General features: G+C 40.0%; 1 protein-coding gene across 1 annotated transcript in view; it reads left to right on the top strand.

Annotated features, from left to right (window-relative positions):
• The window catches only part of tspan4a (tetraspanin 4a), a 97,495-nt gene that overhangs the window by 44,005 nt on the left and 32,806 nt on the right, over positions 1-20,684 (top strand). Inside the window, exons 2-3 of the mRNA XM_076078718.1 lie at positions 6,736-6,927; positions 17,057-17,131. Coding sequence (XP_075934833.1) covers positions 6,736-6,927; positions 17,057-17,131 — 267 coding nt within the window. The remainder of the gene's footprint in view (positions 1-6,735; positions 6,928-17,056; positions 17,132-20,684) is intronic.

Genomic DNA, 20,684 nt, shown 5'->3' with positions numbered 1-20,684 from the left:
TTAAAGAGCCAGATGTGTTTTTTTATTAGAAGCTAGAGTAGATCAAGCCTGAGCTGAAAGGAGACAGTAAAAAACGACAGCGTCGGTTATTTCAGTAAATTAGGGCTGAAATTGTTAGTCGACACTCAAACGATTTTGTCGATTAATCGTTTTAATTGACAGATCTGTAAAACTGAGTTCCTTCACAAAGAATCACACAAAAGCATTTTAAATCTCGTGTTCACCAGAGATTACAGCGACCAGACGTCACTCAATAATACCTGAACTAACATACAAACATAAGCAATGCAAGTTTAAATTTGAATTCATCACTGATTTGTCTGTATGTCAATCAATCAATCAATCAATGTGTTATTGTCAGGCTGTTGCTGTGACGCTTGTGGCTCTTCCTGACAGAAGCAGTCAGTACGCTAACGGTTAGCTGTCATGTGGAAGAGAAAGTCTTTTCTAAAGAGCTCGAGGGGTCTCACAACTCCCTTCATAAAGTACTCAGCAATGAAAATACTGCGTTCTGCACACACTGCAAGGGAACATTTTTGGAGGCTCATGGTGGAAATGCCAAAATAAAAGATCATATTAAGCGATAGCAATATACAATAGCAGGCCTATATGTGCATAACCGCACACTTAAGGGTCCTGGTTCGGGGGTTTGAAAATACACTACCAGAGATTTGAGAATAAGTTTGTTGGAGATGAATCATTCAGCATTAAAACACATAAAGAAGCGTGACAAAGCCCTGTAGGAATTGTGACTGTTGTCCATTAGGATTAAAGAAGTGAACAGTGTGAGGTTGTTGAGCAGCTAAAGTCTGCAGCTGGAGGAGGACCGCAGTGTTGGATGGGTCAACAAAATGTTGGATTTTGACTCAGTAGAGCCGGCAGTCAGTGTGTTTTAACCAGGAAGTTGTTTCAACCTAAAACATGATATTTTTCCAACCCTAACAAAGTCATTTTTGCACCTGAACTGAAACTTAATCTCTTGCTTGAATGGGATGTTCTGATAAGGAACGGTGCATTTTCAATAAAGGACTTTGGCTTTACAATACATACGTTCATGAGATCACCTTAATCACCTGATTAATGTTGTACTGTTTCTTTTTTCTCTTAGTGTTGGAATTATAAAGAGGAAGAAAAGCACAATGGTCATTAGTAGATATTATTATCTTGATATATCTATATCTTTAAGCCCTTATCTTTACAGGCAGCTGTGGCTCAGGAGAAAGAGCGGCTTTAATCACAAGGTTGGCGGATACCGATAAGAGTACTGATCTGATACCAGTGTTTAATTAATAAGCCGTATGTCTCACTGTGTGGAAGGGACTGTTGTTAACCCCAATGTAAGTCTCTTTGGGCCCAATGGCATCACGTGACGGCACGAGCCTTTGCAGATGACACGTGAGCTCAGAGTCCGCACAAAGGCGTTTGATGTTTGTTGCATTATTCTACCAACCGACAAACGACAAACAATATGTACTGTGAAGAAGCAAGAAGACAACGAGTTTAACCGATAGAACGCCATAAACCAACCGACTCAATGCTCAGGAGGGATTGTATTTTTCTGTAAACTCATATTCATGGATAACTTTATTGCCTTCATACACACCCTGTAAATTAAGAAGTCAAGTATTAAATGCATTAAAAAGAAACAAAGGTTGAATATCCTGTAAACTATATGATTTGGCTGCAAAATATTTACTCAAATGTAGATTTTTAAGACCTCCTGTTTCTTAAGCTTTAAAAAAACGTCCTTTGTATATTCCCCATGTGTAAATAGTGCTTTTATCAGTGAACTATATGCGACGGTCACATGTGAAAAGCTACACTACAGCGGCCATAAACTATGCTTAACCCAGCTACAGACCCTTGAAGCCCCCCCCCCCCCCCCCCCCGCTGCTGCACAGAGCGCCATCGCTTGTTTATGCAAAGTGTATTAATACACGTGTCCCGTGTCCATTATGCACCACAACCTGCCCGTCCCGAGGTTCTGAGCAATACTAATATTAAAAAACAACAACTTTAAACCTCATCACCAGGCTACAGCCATGAGAGGGGACCAGATCTCAATCTTTTGGGGGCAAACTGAATACATGATTCACACATCAAAGTTACACATTAGGAATAATACATGAAGCTTGGGAATTCAAACTTACTTTTCTCGCTGTGGTACCCATGAACTAATCCTTGGCCCCGAGAGCTTCACGTTTTTATTCATGTATGAAGAATAATTCAGATTAGGAGCGTAATCATACTAACACTATTACACTATATCAATATGTATTCCTGACCCATGCTCTAGACGGGGCGCTCATGACTGCAGCGAGATCAGAGCATTGGTAGTCGCGTACTTCATTAAAACATCCACCTGTGTTGCACATCGCGAGCCCAGGAGTCGAGTACATCTATGGCACATGTATATTTAATAGGGGAAGCGTTCAGATAGGCTTCCTTTCATAGCCACATCAAAATCATAGCAATGTGGGTATTTCTGCGCCAACTTTTTGTGATGTTTCTGATGCAATAAAAGGCAGTTTAGTTGTCAGGTATTTATTGAAGACAACTATGGTCTCTGACTTGGGCCTCGTTTTAATCAGCAGCCAGAGGCTCTGCTTCAAACTCACAGACCTGCTGTGAGAAGAGGAGGTGGTCCAGATGGCGGTATCAATTTAAACTCTGCAAATCTGTGGGACTGTAAAGATTTAAACTGCTGTTTTTTTTTTTTTTAAACCAGCTGTGATCGTAGTGAAAGTGAAACTCCCCGTAAAAAGCTGCTACATTGAAGGAACTTCGATACAAACAAGACCACTTTTTGGAAACCGTGATGATTAGAAGTTGCTCGAATTTAGTCCTGAGCGTAGAAATAGAATAGGAAGAGAACGGCCATGTGACGGCTGGTTGCCTGGAAAATAATCCTTGAAACAGTCCCGCTGTCAGTCATTTTGATTCTTGACAATAACAAGATATAAAATGTTAGTTAGTGAGATTTAGAGGTGCTGGTTGGCGGATTTCGTTACCTTTTGTTACGACAGAGTCAGACTAGCTATCTTTATGCTAAGCTAAGCTAACTTTGTTCTGGGTGTAGCTCAAAGAAATAGAATAGGAGTTGAGCGGAAAATGAACAGTTTCCCGTCGTCTATTGACTAGTAAAAGAAAATGCTGAGTGTTGTTAGTTTTTATGGCGACAACACACGTCAGTGGTGTTGTCGCAGCTCCCCAGAAAGAGAGCGGACGAAGCTCTGGAGACGGATGGTTGGCTAGTTAGCTAGTAAGCTTGTCCTTCTCTGGAGTGGAGGGACTGCGAGACCCAGCGCTGCTGCTACTGTATATAGCACTAAAGTCGATCAGTAATGGTCACCGCGACAGCCCCACAATCATCTCTTCCCAATATTGTCCTGTCTGAATAAAGTGTTAAGTAACCACAGCACAGTATGTCTAATTTGTAGACCAGCTGCTCTAACACAACAAAACATAACAAATGATCTTCATCGGCCGATATTGATCTGAAATGAGCGGCAAATGGTATCGGCGGCAAAAAAGCGTGATCGGGAATAAAAGTTATATTTGCTCTCTTTTTCATTTTGTGCTGATCCGATCCACGACTTAAATCGGTGATACAATCTGAACCGTGAGGTTTATGATCCGTTTTATTCAATAGATGGATGAAGCCAGCAATGGATTGATAGCAGTGTTATATCAATTCGATGTATACGGATATACACGTACACAATTACAGTAGATCGGTACAGTAAAAGAAAATGTTTCTGGCTGCTTCTTGTAGATTTGAAGGAGGCACATCTGTAGATATTGGTCATGTTGTTATATCCTCCCCTCCAATGAGCTCAAGAATCCGACCTCAAAATGTTCACCAGCATCAATTCCCAGCGTTCCCTTTCCTTGATCCCTCGCCCTTCTCACTGCGTCTTCATTACAGAGCACACTCCGGAGCGTAATAAGGGCGCATTGTGACCCAAAGACGCTTCATCTGCACGACGCTGAAACCTCCCGGCCGAGCTAGACAGTGAACAGAAACCTGCCTCAGTGAACGGAGCCGCACCGCATGAGAGCTTTTTTTGAAATTTTCACCTTGCCCTACTTCCAGAGCTCATTAAATGAGATCTCGTGTTCAGGCTGGAAATAGAAAGAAAAGTTGGAGGGGAGAAACAATAAGTGTGTATTTAGCCATGTAAATCGTATTGCCTCTGGGAGATCTGGCAAGTGGCCGTAGTGTGAGTGTGTGTACGACGGATGCGTCTGATAATCCTTTCATATATTTGTCACAGTTTTTCAGTATCATTCCGTGGCTCTGAAGGAAAACCTGCTGTGATTCTTTTGGAAATTCAAAAAAAGGAAAAACAGGATCTTTGGACTCCGAAGAGAGCAGCTGGATTCTTCAAACATTGCTCTGAAATATTAAACACCTAACCTCTTTAGTGAAGGTGTTAATTAGCCTAATATCACGACTCAGTGTGATTAATGGAAACATTTTCTTTGAAATGTTCAATGATGTTAATTAACATAATGAGGATAAATCCATGCAGTTGATCTTTCGCAACTTGTGTCATTTGTCCATTTATACCGTGTGAACCAAACCATAGGTGTAAAGGTGGTATTTTGGTAAATACCAAGCAGCAAACTCCGGATCTGAAAAGTGTCTTAAACCTGCATTCTCTCTAATGTCCACCAGGGGGCGACTCCTCTGGTTGTATAGAAGTCTATGAGAAAATGACTCTACTTCTCTCTTGATTTATTACCTCAGTAAACATTGTAAACATGAGTTTATGGTCTCAATCTCTAGTTTCAAGTCTTCTTCAATACAGCATGATGTTCATTTCGTACATTATGGTCCATTTAGAGTCAAACAGACCATAAAGTAGAGTAAGACGGCCAAACTGCGGCACTCAAGGCTTCAAAACTGTAGTCCACAAACCAATCGATTTAGCTGTTGTGTAGCCAACACTGTCTCCTAGAAACTACGTTTGTATACCAGCAAATTTTAAACTTGCTCTCTTCGAGACATTTTTTATTATCTCAAAATATCCATGACTTCCGCATTATTAACGTTTTTATGGTTAAATTTAGGCACTCGGTCATGGTTAGCTAAAGATAATGTTCCTGGTTTGATACAGATAAAGGTTTGCAGTGACATTAATCACAAAACACAAAGTGATTATCAACATTTCACCAAAACCACAATCTTTCCCTAACCTCAACCAAAGTGCTTTTGTTGCCTGGACCTAAAGAGGAATAAGTTAATAATGCCCAAAACGTGGCCAAGTACTGTAGCTGGGGTGGCAATTTTGTTACTGATGCAAATACCATTTCAAGTTTATAAAGTTAAAAATATGGAGTTTGTCTCATATCAGTTTTACTGGCGCCAGAAATCTCTCTCTAGTGTTGTGGTTGAATCTTTCTGGGTGCTTTCACACCTCACTTGTTTGGTTCAGCTCAAACTCTGCTGTTTGCCTTGTGGTGTGAAAGCTAATCTTAATCTTAAGCATGTTTGAATGAATATGCTTATTGAGTGAAGTCTAAAGAAAGCAATGTTCAAAAGAGATCTGTTAGAACAACCTATATAATTATGCAAGATCATTTGCTAAAAAAAAGCCAACGTGTTAGCACACGAGACCAGAGAGTTCCCCTCATACATGGAAAAGATAAAAGAGAAATTCCTCATTAAAAAGGCGAGTGAGAAAGAAGCGACCACACAGTAGCCATTCCCCCTATGATATTACAGTAAGAGATGCCCTGCTTTCTAACCACTCATCATTATTCATCATATATCAGGTCCAGTTGCAACCAGGACTAATCGTGCTCATGAACCAGAGCAGCCACATGAATACATTTGGTGCACCAATGTGCTACATGCTTCAAGTCACCGCTGTCTCATTTTGGGTTCTTAAAGCGCTGATGATGCACGATGACCGTCACCAAAACCGTCCAATAAAGGAGTTTCCTGCCAGTCCACATGACTCGCTAACTTTTAAACTGAACTGACTTACAGAAAGTCGCTGAGTTGAGGTTTTGTACTAACGACTAAAACGAGCAGTAGAGTAGCAAAGGTAGGAGCCAGAGCAGATGAGCTAGCCTGACTCCAGAGACAAAATCTGCCCACCAGCACCTCTGAAGCTCAACAAATAACATTTTATTTCTCGTTATTGTCGAAAAGGTAATTCGAGTAAATGATAGCGGGACTGTTTCCTGGCAGGGATTAGTTGCCAGGCTATTGTTTGACGTCAAGAAATTATAAATAACAAAACAACACAATTTGTCATTCTTGCGCTTCTTTTTGTTCGGCTGAAGCGAAGGAGGTACGACATGTTAATTAGTGAGCTGTAGAAGTGCTCGTGGGCAGATCTTGTTTTTTGTTGCAAAGAGCCAGGCGAGCCGTTTCCCCATGTTTCCAGTCTTTATGCAAAGCTAAGCTACTTGGCAGCTGGTTCTAGACTTAAATTCAAGCCAATGAGCATATTCTGCCAAATCTAGAGCTACTCCTTTAAACCGGGTTGTTCGGAGGCTCACATTGTTTTGAGCTGCTACCTCTGTTCATCCAATTGTTGCTGCTTGTCTTAAGTTCTTTTGTTTTTCTCCTCCTCAAACTTTCTTGTAAAAAAAAAGCGAAAGCCACAACAATTCTGCAGATATTGTTATGCCCCACCGTGTTTGACCGTGTTTCTGTTTACGATGAGTTTGATTGTGTTGTTGCCTCACTGACCCCTTTTCTCTGTGTTTCCTCTGCAGTTGGGAGGATGTGGCATACTGGGAGTGGGAGTCTGGCTCTCAGTGACCCAGGGAAACTTTGCCACCCTATCATCATCCCTTCCCTCCCTGTCGGCGGCCAACTTGCTCATCGCAGTGGGGACCATAATCATGGTGATTGGCTGTTTGGGCTGTGTGGGGGCCGTCAAAGAGAGCCGTCCCCTGCTGCTGACGGTAAGTTATTAACCAGAAAGCTTTTCTGATGCTGTCGCTGACTTTAGACACAAGGCTGTGTTGATGTGATGATGCCACGTTCTCATATTACATTTAGTTGTTGTTTGCAGGGCAAATATCATCACTAACATTTCATAAAGTAAATAAGCTTTGAGTTTCTGTCCCCCTCTATCACTAATTTACATACGCTGGTGATTCAGCCTGTATTTACTGTGAACAGCTGCTGTCAGAGCGAGCTTCACTGTGGAAAAGTCTTTCATTATACATTTGATGTTTGTATTTTCTTTTCATGTCACTTTCTACTTCTACTCCACTATAATGGGAAGTGTTGTACTTTTTACTGCAGTACATTTATCTTACAGCTCGTACAGCCTGAATAATTAGTTGTCTAGCTCATAAGTTGACAGAAAATTAATTGGCAACTATTTTGATAATTGTTTAAATAATTTTTTGTGCAAAAATTTTTTTTATCGTTTCCAGCCTCTCAAATGTGAGGATTTACCTATTTTTCTTTAAATTATTTGAATCCATTTATGTATAATTGTGAGGTGTCTATCGAGTACTGAATACTTCCTCCACCACTGCTTTACACACTGGTGTGTTATGTTTATACATTGAACTGGGACATTGAGACTTCTGACTCTCAACAGCCACAGAGCTAGCTGCCAAGCTGTCTGAAAATGATGTGATGTGACGCCAAGTCGTTGAACTATCTGGAGGAAGACACTCTGTCCTTTCAAACAAACACCTTTGAACAAGCTTAAATAGAACAGACACAGGAAGAGTTTCCCTCTGTGGTTAATTGGCAAACCAACAGAATTAACATTATTTAGCTGCAGCTGTTTCAATCCATATACACTAATGGTGTAAAATATTCCCCTTCAGCTTGTTAAAACAGTGTTGTATATGTAATTAATGGTGTAAAGGCTGCACCAGCACAGGCTACGAATCATTAAAGATGGCACACAACACAAGAGGTTACTTGACTGCAAAAAATTGATGGAAATTCAAGCTTAATTTAAAGCCCTGTCCATGTTGCCTTTGGTGTTAACGCACCATACATTTAAGCAATACACCCTCCGTAACATAAACAACGTGTTCATGTTCACACAACAGTGGCTCTCCCAAAATATTTATACAGCACTACTTTACAAAATGATATTTGATATTATATTGCTGCACTATAGTATACATGATGTTATACTATTACATTTCACCTTGTACTCTATCCATATGTGGTACTGTTTTATTACATCATATACGTTATTATATCAATATAAGGGTTTCCATATGTATGCAGACAAACACTAGTGATTAGTGACTTGTGGACTCTGCTCTTATTAATCACACCACTGTCGCTTTAGTCTTGTAATTTTGTCTGTATTATTCTTGCATAGTTTCTATTTTTTACTTTTATTCTACTTTAGTTCTCTTATCTGCATTTATGTATGTCCCGGCTGCTGAATCAATAAGTCCTTATCTGATCTCGTCTCATCTTTAAAACACCTTTCCCAGTCATGTGAAGTGAATGGCACTGCTGACATGCTACACATTCTGTATCAGTGGCCACATCTGACTGTTTTCATTCATTATGCTACATTTCTGACATTTCCTGTGTGTTATAATTTAGAGACTGTTTCCCTAATTTAATTAAACATAGTGAGAAAAAAACAGAAAACACACGAATGATGACAAGATAATACAAATACAATCACGATTATGTAACAAGGAAAAATGATTTAATCTTTCTATTAAACAATGAAAATGATATTGTGAATATGGAGCCGTGGCTTCACTGAGAGGAAACTCACAGCACTTGATGGGCCATATGGGGGTCTAGCCTGGTCTTCAAGGGCACTGGCCACTGACACGCCTGCTCTTATTTTATCCAGTTTAATGTCTAGATATATATATTTTTATTGCTTCACTAATCTCAGTAGAACAGCCTCTGCTTCTTTGTTTGGGGTTTAACAGCTGTTGAAGTCATGTTGAAGTACAGACAGCACTGATGTTTACTGAAGGGGTGTCTGACATGAAATTGCCAACGGAGAATGTAGCTTTCGCTCTCTCTTGCTCACTCTCTCTCTATATATATAATATATAATATACAGTATATACACACACACACACACACCTCTATCTTTACATATCTCTCTCCATATCTCTCTATTTAAATATCTACACATCTATCTCTACATATCTCTATATCTCTTTATTTTAGGTCTATATATATATATATATCTCTATATATATATATCTCTATATCTCCTCTCGATGGGGATATCGATGTATATATAGATATAGATACACTCCCTAATATGCAAATCGAGTCAACAGGAAGAGCTTGACATGAAATATTGTCCCGCTCTAATTTACACACATTTTGCTCTGATTTCAAACAGCGCATCCCTGATGAAGTGTGAATCCCGGATGCTTATAAGTTTGGTAATTATTTTGATAAACAAGCTCATGTAATCAAGCACCGACGCTGCACAGCATTTATCAGAAAGAAGAATTCCGTGTGGGGAAAAAAATATAAATTATCATTGGAAATAACGGCACAGCCGGGTGAGCAATTATGAGCTCTGTGGGAATGAGTCTCAGTGTCGATCGTTAGCATGATCCATGGAATTTTCCCCACAGTGACCAGACCGATTCCTGCACTGTGTCAATGCAATGAGTGTGCTTTGATGAGTGAGAGAGCAGCCCGTTCTTCATGGAGATTAGAAAAGACTCTTCTCTTCAAATGTCAGGGCTAATTAGCATGCTGATGGCCGTGAGATATTTGAGGACTTAATGTTGCGATTCGTGCTGGAAAAAAGTATTACTTCTTTTAGTGAATCTTGTGATTTGTAGCCACAAACATCAGTGCTAATGCTTTTGCAATTCTATTATCTGCATTTTCAAAGACATGTTAGACTTTAAATGAATGAAAAATGTCCTGTTCCTTCTGTAAGCTTCAGTCTTGATTTAGTAATGCAGCAGTTTTTGGACAAAGTTACTGAGAGAAATGTTGGTTTGCAATATTAATGTGGAAACGAGCTCGTAAAAGGCCCTGAAGACCCATTTTCCGCTTCATACTATGAGAGATGAAAACACTATTTTCTGCCAAGTTACAACAATAGAATTGCAAAACGATGTTTTAGACGGAAAAGCATAATTCATTTTCTGCAAAGACAATATCAGGTGAGCTTTTCAAAGCCTCGGATAGACAATGAAGTGACAATGAAAGAACATCTTGTCCTTTCATTTTAAAGTCAACAATAAGATTTTAAGTTTAAGTTTAAGTTAACAATAAGAGCCTTTTTGACGACACTGGATTTCTCCAAAGTTCAATTTCAACCAGGGTTTTGGGTGATTAAAGTCATGTTTCACACCAGTGAGTTCAGACAGTCAATAGTAGTGCAAGTCAAAGGGTACATGGGGGGTGTAGTGGGTCTGTGACCGAATCTGCCCACAAATTAGTCAGAGAGGTGAGGTAACTGTGCTGGAAATGGAAGCTCCCTCTTACGTGGGTCTCAGATATAGAACCTGTAAAAAACGATTCGATCCGCCATATGAAGAGAACGCGGCTATCGCCCCGAGGGCTACTCTCCATAGACGCTCAAGGCTGGAAAGATCCCATGAAGGTATTGATTTTGGAGGGTGCTGATGGACTGTGGGCCTGACATGACTGCCTCACCAGCCACCACACAAAGAGCCTCTGAAGCTTTCACACTGCGTGGAAATCACAGCATGGAAGAACACAAAGGAATCAATCCCTGTGCCTGGACTTTGATTATAGTTCTCATCCCAAGGCCCTGCTGAGACATCAATCTCTGCTAAACAGGGATATCAGCACTGCTGGCCGAACAAGTCACAACATAAATAAGAGTTGCATACAAGGGCGGCGTCTGCAGTGCATCAATTTTCATAATGCGTGCAGTGTGCATTTAGTCTTCAGTGGCCAATAAAAGGTGCTGTTCTTCAGACACATTAACGTCTACTTAAACGTGGAGTAAATATCACAATTCACGAGTGACTAATTGCAACGCTGCTTCCGGTGCTATGAACCTGTAAACACAAGCTGCAAACATGGAAGCGGTTGAAGAAAAGCCCAAACGAGAAGCTCTAGTCTGGTCCTCGAGAGTCGGTGTCCTGCAGGTTGTTGTTCCCCCCTGAAGGCTTCAGTTAGATACAGACCAGCTGTGGCTCATTACCTCTCACAGTACAAAAACTGTAATGGAACAAAAAGCTGCAGGACACCGGTCCAACACGACAGGAATTTAGAGGTCTTAAAGGACCACTTTACTGAGTTTTATATCGCTGGTGATAGACTGACATGATAATACACACCATTACACGTGTCAGTGCTATCTGTTTCCCACAGGCTCGCTCTGCGAGAGCAGTAGCAGGCTTTCCCGGTCTCACTTTTTTTGTGTTATCTGGTGTTGAGAAATAGAAAAGGTCTCGAGGCCAAAAAATGAATCTTCGCAATTGCTCTGTCTGAGACGACATGATCTGGGTGAAAGATTTGAGGGTTGAAAGCAGCCTTCTAACAAGATGCAGAGAGTGATGTGTGATAGTTTAACTCATACAATACAGTGCACAGTGGTGGGAAGTACATTTATGCACGTACTGTACTTAAGTACTTATTGTACTGCAATGCTTTAGGCCCGACTTAAGAGACAGCTGATTCTGTCTTGCAACACGGGTTCACTGTGGGGTGCCCCAAGGCTCAGTGCTGGGTCCAGTTCTTTTTTCCTTTTATATGTTCCCCTCTTGGCCACTTTATACGCACAGTTTCCATTTCCAGACAATGAAATAACCCAAATTAATAGTTCACACATAAAAGTCTTGGTTTTCTTTCATATTCAATAACTCAGATTAGGAGAAATTGTGTAATTTGCGGTTAAAACCTCACCTTAGATTTAAATCGATGGTTCAATCCTGCTTTTATCATCTCAGAAACATTTCATAGATTAAACCAATTATTTCTCCCAAGAACCTGGAGACTGTTATCCACACCATCGTAACTAGTGGATTCGATTACTGTTACTCCTTGTTCTCTGGCATCAGCAGAGAATCCCTCTCCCGCCTCCATTATTCAGTACATACAAAGCCCAAAGACGTCTTGTCCCAAAATATCTATCAGATCTGGTGTTTCCCGATGTCCCTACGATCATTGATAAATATTTAACCAGTGGTTCCCAGTCTTACCAGCTCGTGACCTTTTATATAAAAGCAACGTCTCATTGAGACATTTCAGATGTTTATGAGTTGTTCGCAGTTTTACCAAAGACACATTTCTCCTTCATACATTTCAATAGTTTCATTTAATTGACTGTAAAGAGGTTAAATTAACCATTTACTTCACAAATTCGGGAAAAGTCTCAAATAATAAATACATTTTTGTTGCAAAACTTTGTGTTTTCTTTTGTCTTCTCCCTTTAATCGTCTCATGACCCCTCAGATTTAACTTGTGACACTTTGGAGGGGGCCCGACCCTTCATTGGGCACCACTGGACTAAAATACTGTATATTTACTGCAAAACAAGTATGTTTCCAACTTTAATTACACGTTGCTGATACGACTACTTCTGTTTCTTAAGTAGAGTTGTGAATGAAGGACCTTTACTTGTAATGAAGTAGTTTTATTGGCTCTTGAGTACTTCTCCCACCACAGACAGTACATAGCTTTACAGTCCAAAAACAGCTGAATCTCATTTTACAAAAGCTATACAGCTTTCTGATCCATAGAAACCCTGTTTATAGGCCTATTTTGTTTCCTTCTACTCTGATCTGCTATAAATCTTTCCTATAGTTATGCTGCTGGAAGCCACTGCTGCGAACACAGAAACGTATTTCAGTTTGAATAATGACAATTCCGGGAAAACATATCGAGCCCGTTCGGGCCCTTTTTGTAATGAGATCCGAGTCTTTGTTTGAAATAATTTATCACCGCGAGACGCCGAGCACAAAACAAACACAGCTTCTTTGGATTTTAGCTGAGATGCACTGGAGCCATGTGTGTTTACACAAACATTACTTTAACTACCACGACTAAAACAGATGTAAATGTATTTCCACTGCCTGGTGCATCTCTGTCACATAAACAAGAGTCATTAGTCTCGTTAGGCAACAGCCTTTTAAGGTAATTTGGAACAAATTATGCTATATTTGTTTGTTTATCATCTCAATTAAATCATTTTTTTCCCGCAAAGACATTAAATTGTTTTCAACAAACTGTTTAGATTCTTGTTAATGATTAACATGAAGTTACGTCTAAATGAATTATGTATCACGAAGTGAGCACAATTCCACTTGACTTAATTAGCACACTTTTATTGTTATTTTATCAGCCTGTCTTCACAGTTCACAAATGGGTTTTCATCATTTACAGCTAATTTCTGCAACCTTTTTGATAATAGCAGCCCATTCAATGCAGCATTCTGAAAGCCCTCAAGCTAATTCAATAGTTTCCTTTTAGTATATTATAAAAGGCAAAATGCAGTCTGCTGCCATCAAATGATCCCATTGAGTGTGCCTATTGTCTGAGTTAAATTTGTTATTAGCAGATTAATGGGGAAATATTCAGAGAGCCACAGGGGATGAGTCTGTTTGTTCTCCAAGTGCTGGAGAGGATCCGTTTCTCTCTCTTAACGATGTCCCTTTGCTCTCTGGTGTGATTCCACGGGCTCGAACAAACACACCAAGAGCCAAGTAGAGAAATCTGCCTTTGAGAGGCAGAGAGAGAAACGGTAAAAGGGTGAGGAAGCAATGAATGTGAATTCTTTCTGTTGGATTTCTTTGTTTTCTCTTTTGTTAGAAAAAGGTGCAAGTTTAGATTTTCAGGACTCCCAAACGATGTGCTCTTAAATCTTTAACGATTTTCAACAACAAGCAGACAAAGACAACATCTTGCAGCATTTTTACAGATAGCAAAAAGGAAAGTAATTATCATCATATGTAATTCGACAAGTGGCTGTAAACATGGCTCTAAATAAAGGCTGATGGCCTGGTGCCATTCTTTATAATTGCTGTCGACATCTGAATTCTTCAGTTATTCAAATAGTTCTAGTGTTGTGTGCACGGACAGTTTTTCCCCTTTATCTTCCTCTGCCTGAGCCAGAAAAACTACAACATCAAAAACAAAACAACAGTCAACGTGTGCCCGTGTGAAGCGAGAAGTCAACGTTAAGTTACTAGTTACTTAACTTCTGTAGTTATTTTAACCCAAACCACTATCATTTCCTGAACCTAACTAAGTAGTTTTGTTGCCTAACCCTAACTTAGTTTTCTGTGAAGACGGAAGTATATTTTGAAACGACTGTGTGCATGTAACAAGCAGAAATTCACACGTGTTGCTGGACTTTCGTAGGAAAATGCACGAAAAATGAGAAGTACGAACCGTTGTATGAGGAAACGTTGAAGTATTTCAAGATCATTTACTAAACCTAACCAATCGTTTTGTTGCCTTCAACAAAGTCTTTCCAGATCTTTTTTCTAAACCCAACTAAAGTTCTGTGAAAACTGAATCTAAATGTCTTCCAGAGTAGCTGCATAGTCGACCCTTCACTCTATGAGACAGTGAAGAGGAAAACAGCAGGTCAAGAAATATCACAACAAAAGGAAAAATGATTCAGATTCAAACTTGGCGTTTGCCATTTTTTGGCTCTTTTTCAAAAAAATGTTGTTGCAGATCAAAAAAATGCAAATATTCCGCCCGTCTCGGGTAGCACCTTCAAAATGTCAAATATTCACCAACTAGGAAATACTGCAGAGCTTCTTCACTTGACTGAATTGTATTTTGAAAATACTCATCTCGTTGAAGCATTTCATCTGTCCTAAAGAGGCAGAATTGTCTCAAATCCACAGAGGAGCATATTTATTCAATTTAGATAAACCCCCCCCCCCCCAAATTGGAGTTACCAGGAATTTCACACCTCACAGAGCACAACATTCACAATGAAGCCTGACAGAACAATGGAAATGGAAAAGGAGCCTGAGTGAATCAAACACGCCGTGGGCGATGTGCTGTCACCTCGTCGCTCCCTCACCTTCCACCGTTGCCATGTTTAGTCATTCATTCATGCAGGTGCTGCCAGGAAAAGACCTCGCGGGGCAACTGACAGCCTCGCTTGATTCCAGTGAACCAACAACCCTCACACCCGCTGTCAAGCTGCAGCACACGGAGGACATGTAGCCATGATGTCTTTGGAAAAGAACATCTCTCCTTTTAAAATCGGTTTTGAAACCTCTGAGATGGTCGCATGCTTTCTGTGGCTGCACAGCCAGAAAAACAAGGCTGGGAGTCTGCAGCCTGCTTCTGCACATCTCTGCTTTTCTTTTGTCAGGAGTCATAACACGATAACTTAACGTGATATGAGACTGGATATCGTCTTTGTTTTGGATATCGTAATGAGTCAAAAGTGTTGTCTTTTCCTGGTTTTAAGGGCTACGTTGCAGTAGAGTGATGTCATTTTCTGAACATACCAGACTGTTCTAGCTGTTTTATTTGTTTTTTTTACACTTAATCATTATATCCACATTACTGATCATCTATCAAAAATCACTTTGTGTAAATATCTTTGGACCGCATCAATATCAAGATATTTGGTCAAAAATAGATTTTCTCCATATCGCCTGCAGCTCTACTGAGACTCATCACATCTTTAAGTGTTCAGAGTAAACTAGAGATAACTGTTTGTACCTCCATCAATACACTGCAAACATGAAGTGCTAACAGCTAATGTGGAAAACGTCCGTCATGTTGCAGTTTACATCCGTGTCTGTCTAAAATGTCATCATTTCAACATTTTATCCTGTTAGACATTTGTGTGAAATTGTCATAACTAGCATATGAATTCTTGAGTTATGGCCAAAATTGGGTTTTGTGAGGTCATAATATCCTTTGACCACTAAAATCGAATCAGCTCACCCTTGAGTCAGGTAGACGTTTGTGCACATTGTGAAGAAATTCTAGAACAGTCTGGTGAGTTCAGGAAATGACATCATTTTACTGTAATACAGCCTTTAAAACCAGGAAAAGACAGAACCTTTGACATACTAGGATATCTAAAATCTAAGACTTTATTTACACTCATATTACGATATTGATGTAATCGCCCCACCCTATTCTCATGGAAGCTCTGGAGTTTTTTAACGATTTCCCAAAAAATGAACAGATGGACAATTTGAAATAAGATCCCTGGAAAGGGCGTGTGTGTTGGGGATTGGTAAATTACATCATTCTACTACAATGAAGTTTTTAAAAACCAAGAAAACACTCACTTATTCCATATTAGATCATACGATATCTTGTCTCATATCACGTTATTGATGTATTGCCTGTAGCCCTCCTACCAACATCTTAAGGCTCAGAAGGTCCCGTCTTATATTCCATGATTATGGGCTGGTGGTTGCAGTTGGGACCACTGAAGTAGTGGTAGATGTAACCTCTGTTCATCGAGGATATCTGTAATAGATTTCATGGCCATCCAGTCAGAGCTGAGATACTTCAGCCTGGACCAACCTGTTCTACATTCTGTGGATTTATTGGTCCGCAGACGCATCAGTTGATAAACTAGTGCCATTTCATCAAGATGTCTTTTATTTATTTTGTTATTATGACGCTCTGGAATATTACACCATTGTCTCAAATGACCCCCCGTGTGGTAGACGTCCCCCCCAGCAGAGTGGTTGATGATTGAGCTCGTAACGGTTTTAAGCACTCACACGGGCCCACAGGAAGAAGATGAATCACCCATCAAGCAGGAGGGGCGGGAGGCGACTGGTGAGGAATAAAATGAGGCTCCTTTAACAAATCCAAAAAAGTGGATAGAGGAAAACTGTATATCTCCTCTCCTCCTCTTCTTCCTCTTCCCCTCTCTGCTCTCTTGACCTGCCACTTAGAAATATCGATGCTCCTCGATCATCCTTACTTCGCCAACTCCTTCTCCTTGACACTCTTTGGCCATCTTATTACTTTTCCCTTTTATTCCCACACACACACTGCTGTCTGCTGCCTTCTATTCAATGTAGACTTCTTCCATTCTTCACAGACAGATGCTCATTATCTCCCTTGTTGTCGTTTCCTCACTGATAAATGGTGTGTTCAATAATTCTCTTCCCTTTGTGTCTCTCGCAGTTCTTCATCCTCCTCCTGCTCATCTTCTTCCTGGAGATTCTGTCCATCATGCTTTTCTTCATCTACCAAGACGAGGTAAGACTCCTAAATTGCTTCTCAGCGTGTTGTATCCTGTGAGAGGAGCCCTCCATAATGCAGGTTGAGGATGATTCAGAGAGAATCATGGCATGTAAACTGATAGCATTGAAGTTCATGCGAGCAGTGTTGTTTGTTCAGATAAGAACATGTCAGCTGACACTCTGCATCAATTAGAAAAACTCTTTATTTCACTTTAGGAACTCCACAAATACAGTAAGAAAATACATAATTCACATCTGGCTGGGAGCTAAAATCTCCTATCCCGATATACTTTAGGTTATTTCATATCTCGACAACAATATCACGTCCATGAAATAACCGTAAGGCCCTTTTTTGTATACTCTCAATTAAACACTTGACAAATGCAAAGTATTTTCTCCTTTAATTTAAAACTTAAGTGCTAAATGAACACAAGTTTCAAGTAAAATTATAGCGCAAAATAATAATATATATATATATATATATATACTGTATATATATATATATTTCCATATATATTTGTTAATCACATTGTAAAGTGTGATGTAAAAACAAAACGGCAATTTTTAAAGTATAATCCTACAAAATACTTCTGACAAATCTGAGTCAGAATGTGCTTATTATCAATATAGACAACATCATTGTGTATCACGATATCCTGATGATTATATCGCGATGCAATTCCATTAAAATGAGTTGTGTCCTGGTTCATTTACTTTATCATATGTTTAGCTGTGTGAACCCAAAATAAGTAGATTTCTCTGTGATTTAATTGACTATTCACGAATAAAAAGGATACCATCACAAAATAATGCCGATGCATACAAAGATGTTATTCATGCTTTATTAGGTCTGTCTGCCCGACGACAAGCAAACAACTCTTAATGCTGGTGTTCTGAATGGAGTTTGGATTGATTTGTTTCTGGGCTTTGCACACATTGTTCCTGCTATCAGCACTGCTATCAGAATTACGTCTTCTCGGCGTAAATATGGTCACAAAGTTATTGCTTATGTCTGGTTAGACAGTCTGGTTTATACCCGTACATCTCTACACAGTTCCGTCAGGTCCCTGTAGAACTTCTCCCACAGACGGCTTTTCTTCCTCCATGTCAGGACGTCAGTAATGAGAGGAGGAGACTCTCGACACCGATAGGCTTTCGCTACACAGCGTTACGCAAATTCCTTGCTCGAGTTGAAATATTTCATAATTCAAATTAGATTCCATTCCCATCTTTGCATGAAAAGTCAGCTTTGTGTTTGGTGTGAACACAGCACAAAAGCCAGGGGCAGTAACAATGCATCAGTGCTGGTGTCTGTGAGGGTTGTGAGCGATGGTTTAATAAAAACTCCTGAGATTTTTCTTTTTTTTGCTGAAATGGTTCATGCTCACACATCCTTCCCTCGTTAATAAATCCCCATTTATCTCAGCTCATGCATTCAGGATGATTTCCCCTGTAAATAAACAAGTCAGGCAAGAGACAAGAAGCAGAGGAGCGATCCCCCTCCTCGTATGAATCTGTAATCCCGTCACATTTTCAGCTGAGGTTTAATAATGCATTGAAAGGGCATGCTGAATTACATCTATCGCGGTCTTAATTAATGCTCCTATCCTCAAATTAACTAACGGCTTTTATCCTTTGCGTCCTTTACCCCAGCAATTAAACCTCCAGAAAATGATTGCAATTAAAATGAATACCCAACTGTATGCGTCAGGTGCTGTATGTCTTTGTTGACAACCTAAAAACTCACTAAATAAAGGAATACTAGTGTGATTAGTTTGGGCACTGGAGGGAATTACATTCCCAGAAGAAGTCTGGGTTGACGCAGCGAAGTGCCTCTAAAAAAAACGGCGTCAAGGCCCTTGAAGATTACGCGTTTGTTATCTTTTAATGCAGAACTGTTGTTGCCACAGTCAGAGGGTTGAGTCTGAACTTATGCAATTATAGAATGAAAAGTCAATTGCATGTATTGTTGCGTTTTAATCAAATTGTTGGTTAAATTAAATTACAGGCACCAGTACAAGCAGGAACAGCAGCAGGAGCAGTGAACAAATGACAGCTACATACTATGTCATGGTTGACGCTCATATTTTAGAAATGAATATTACACAGCATTTAGGGCGGCAACAATTTTCATAACAATTTCCCTAAATGAAAAGCCCAAAACACAAACATATTAAAAGTTTAAAAAAATATGAAATGGAGCAAAACGGAAAAGCCTCACATCCGAGAAGCTGCAGCCTGAGAATATTTGAGCAGTTTTGCTTGACAAACGACTTTGATTATCAAAATTGTTCCTCATCTCATCGATTGAGAACATGGACTCGAGTATCCTGCAATAAGATGAAATGATAAAAATTGACAAACAAAACCTGCAGGTGCTGTAATTTAATTTAGTGCACATTATATTGGACGCCTTCTAGGAGCACTTAATGCCACAGTGGATCGGAAACATAGATCTCCACCATAAATCATTGGCAATTTCAATCGACTTGCGTTATATTATTCATGTGTTGGTACAGAGAACTCTATCCCCGAAGACTCAGGCCAACCCCGACTCTAATGCCTTTGCACATTTAGATATCCCCCCACTTTTTATTTGGTCTTTTTTTCTCTTTGTTATTCTCACTATACAACTGCCGAATGTGTTGCATTTCCATCTCCGTTCATCCGTGGCGGTGGAAGGCGGTGAGCATTTCCTGACTGGCACGTTCTTCTGGGCTTTCAGCCAATCAGCACTGCTCTGCTCAGCTCTTTAATGAATGTTGTCTTTTTGTCCCGCCTCTCTCTTAGCATCTGTGTTTCCCTGATGTTCAGCGAGCCCCATTATTCAGCCTCTGAATAATTCAGTTTTGTCCACCCAGGAGTCGATTAGCGGCACAACGCAGTGAAATGTTAGTGATGGTGTCGATGTTCTGCAGAGCTGGTGCACCGAGGGAGAGTGCTCGCGGTGAATAATGGGTGGCCATTAACCAGTACTGCCATTGATATTTTATTGAAACAGCAGGTGACTGGTATCATCTGTATATTGTTCAATGTGATCACTGCTGGAGAATTTAACAAAACTTTTACAGTACGATACATCAAAGCACATTTAACAACATGGGTCACAAGAAGGGACTTACACTAACTAAACTTGAACTATCGCAGTGGTATTATGTCACTAATGAAGTAAGTGTGCATGGCTCCTAGACCCAGTTTATTGTCTGTGTTGAATAAAACAGTCCACTTTGTTAAAGCAGTGTGCAGGATTTAGGTTTCTATTGGCATGAATTGATATTCATAACACGGTTTTAATAGCGTATAATCGCCTGAAACTAAGACCTGTTGTGTTTTCGTTACCGTAGAATAAGGCCTTTATATCTACATAGGGAACGGGTCTTCTTCAAGGAGTCCGCCATGTTTCTACAGGAGACCACACCGGACAAACCGATCACTGGCTCGAGAGAGAGAGAGAGAGAGACATTTGCATTCTACGTCGCCACCAAAGTTCTCCAACACGCTTGGAAAAAGGAGGAGTGAGCGGAGGGGGATTCAGTTGGTTGCAATCTGCAACATAACCATTAGATGGC

The sequence above is a fragment of the Anarhichas minor genome, unplaced genomic scaffold (genome assembly GCF_050575085.1).
Source record: "Anarhichas minor isolate MPS153535 unplaced genomic scaffold, ASM5057508v1 ptg000067l, whole genome shotgun sequence".
Lineage (NCBI taxonomy): Eukaryota > Metazoa > Chordata > Actinopteri > Perciformes > Anarhichadidae > Anarhichas > Anarhichas minor.
The sequence above is the reverse complement of the archived record's forward strand: the minus strand, read 5'-3'. Positions and strand labels throughout refer to the sequence as shown.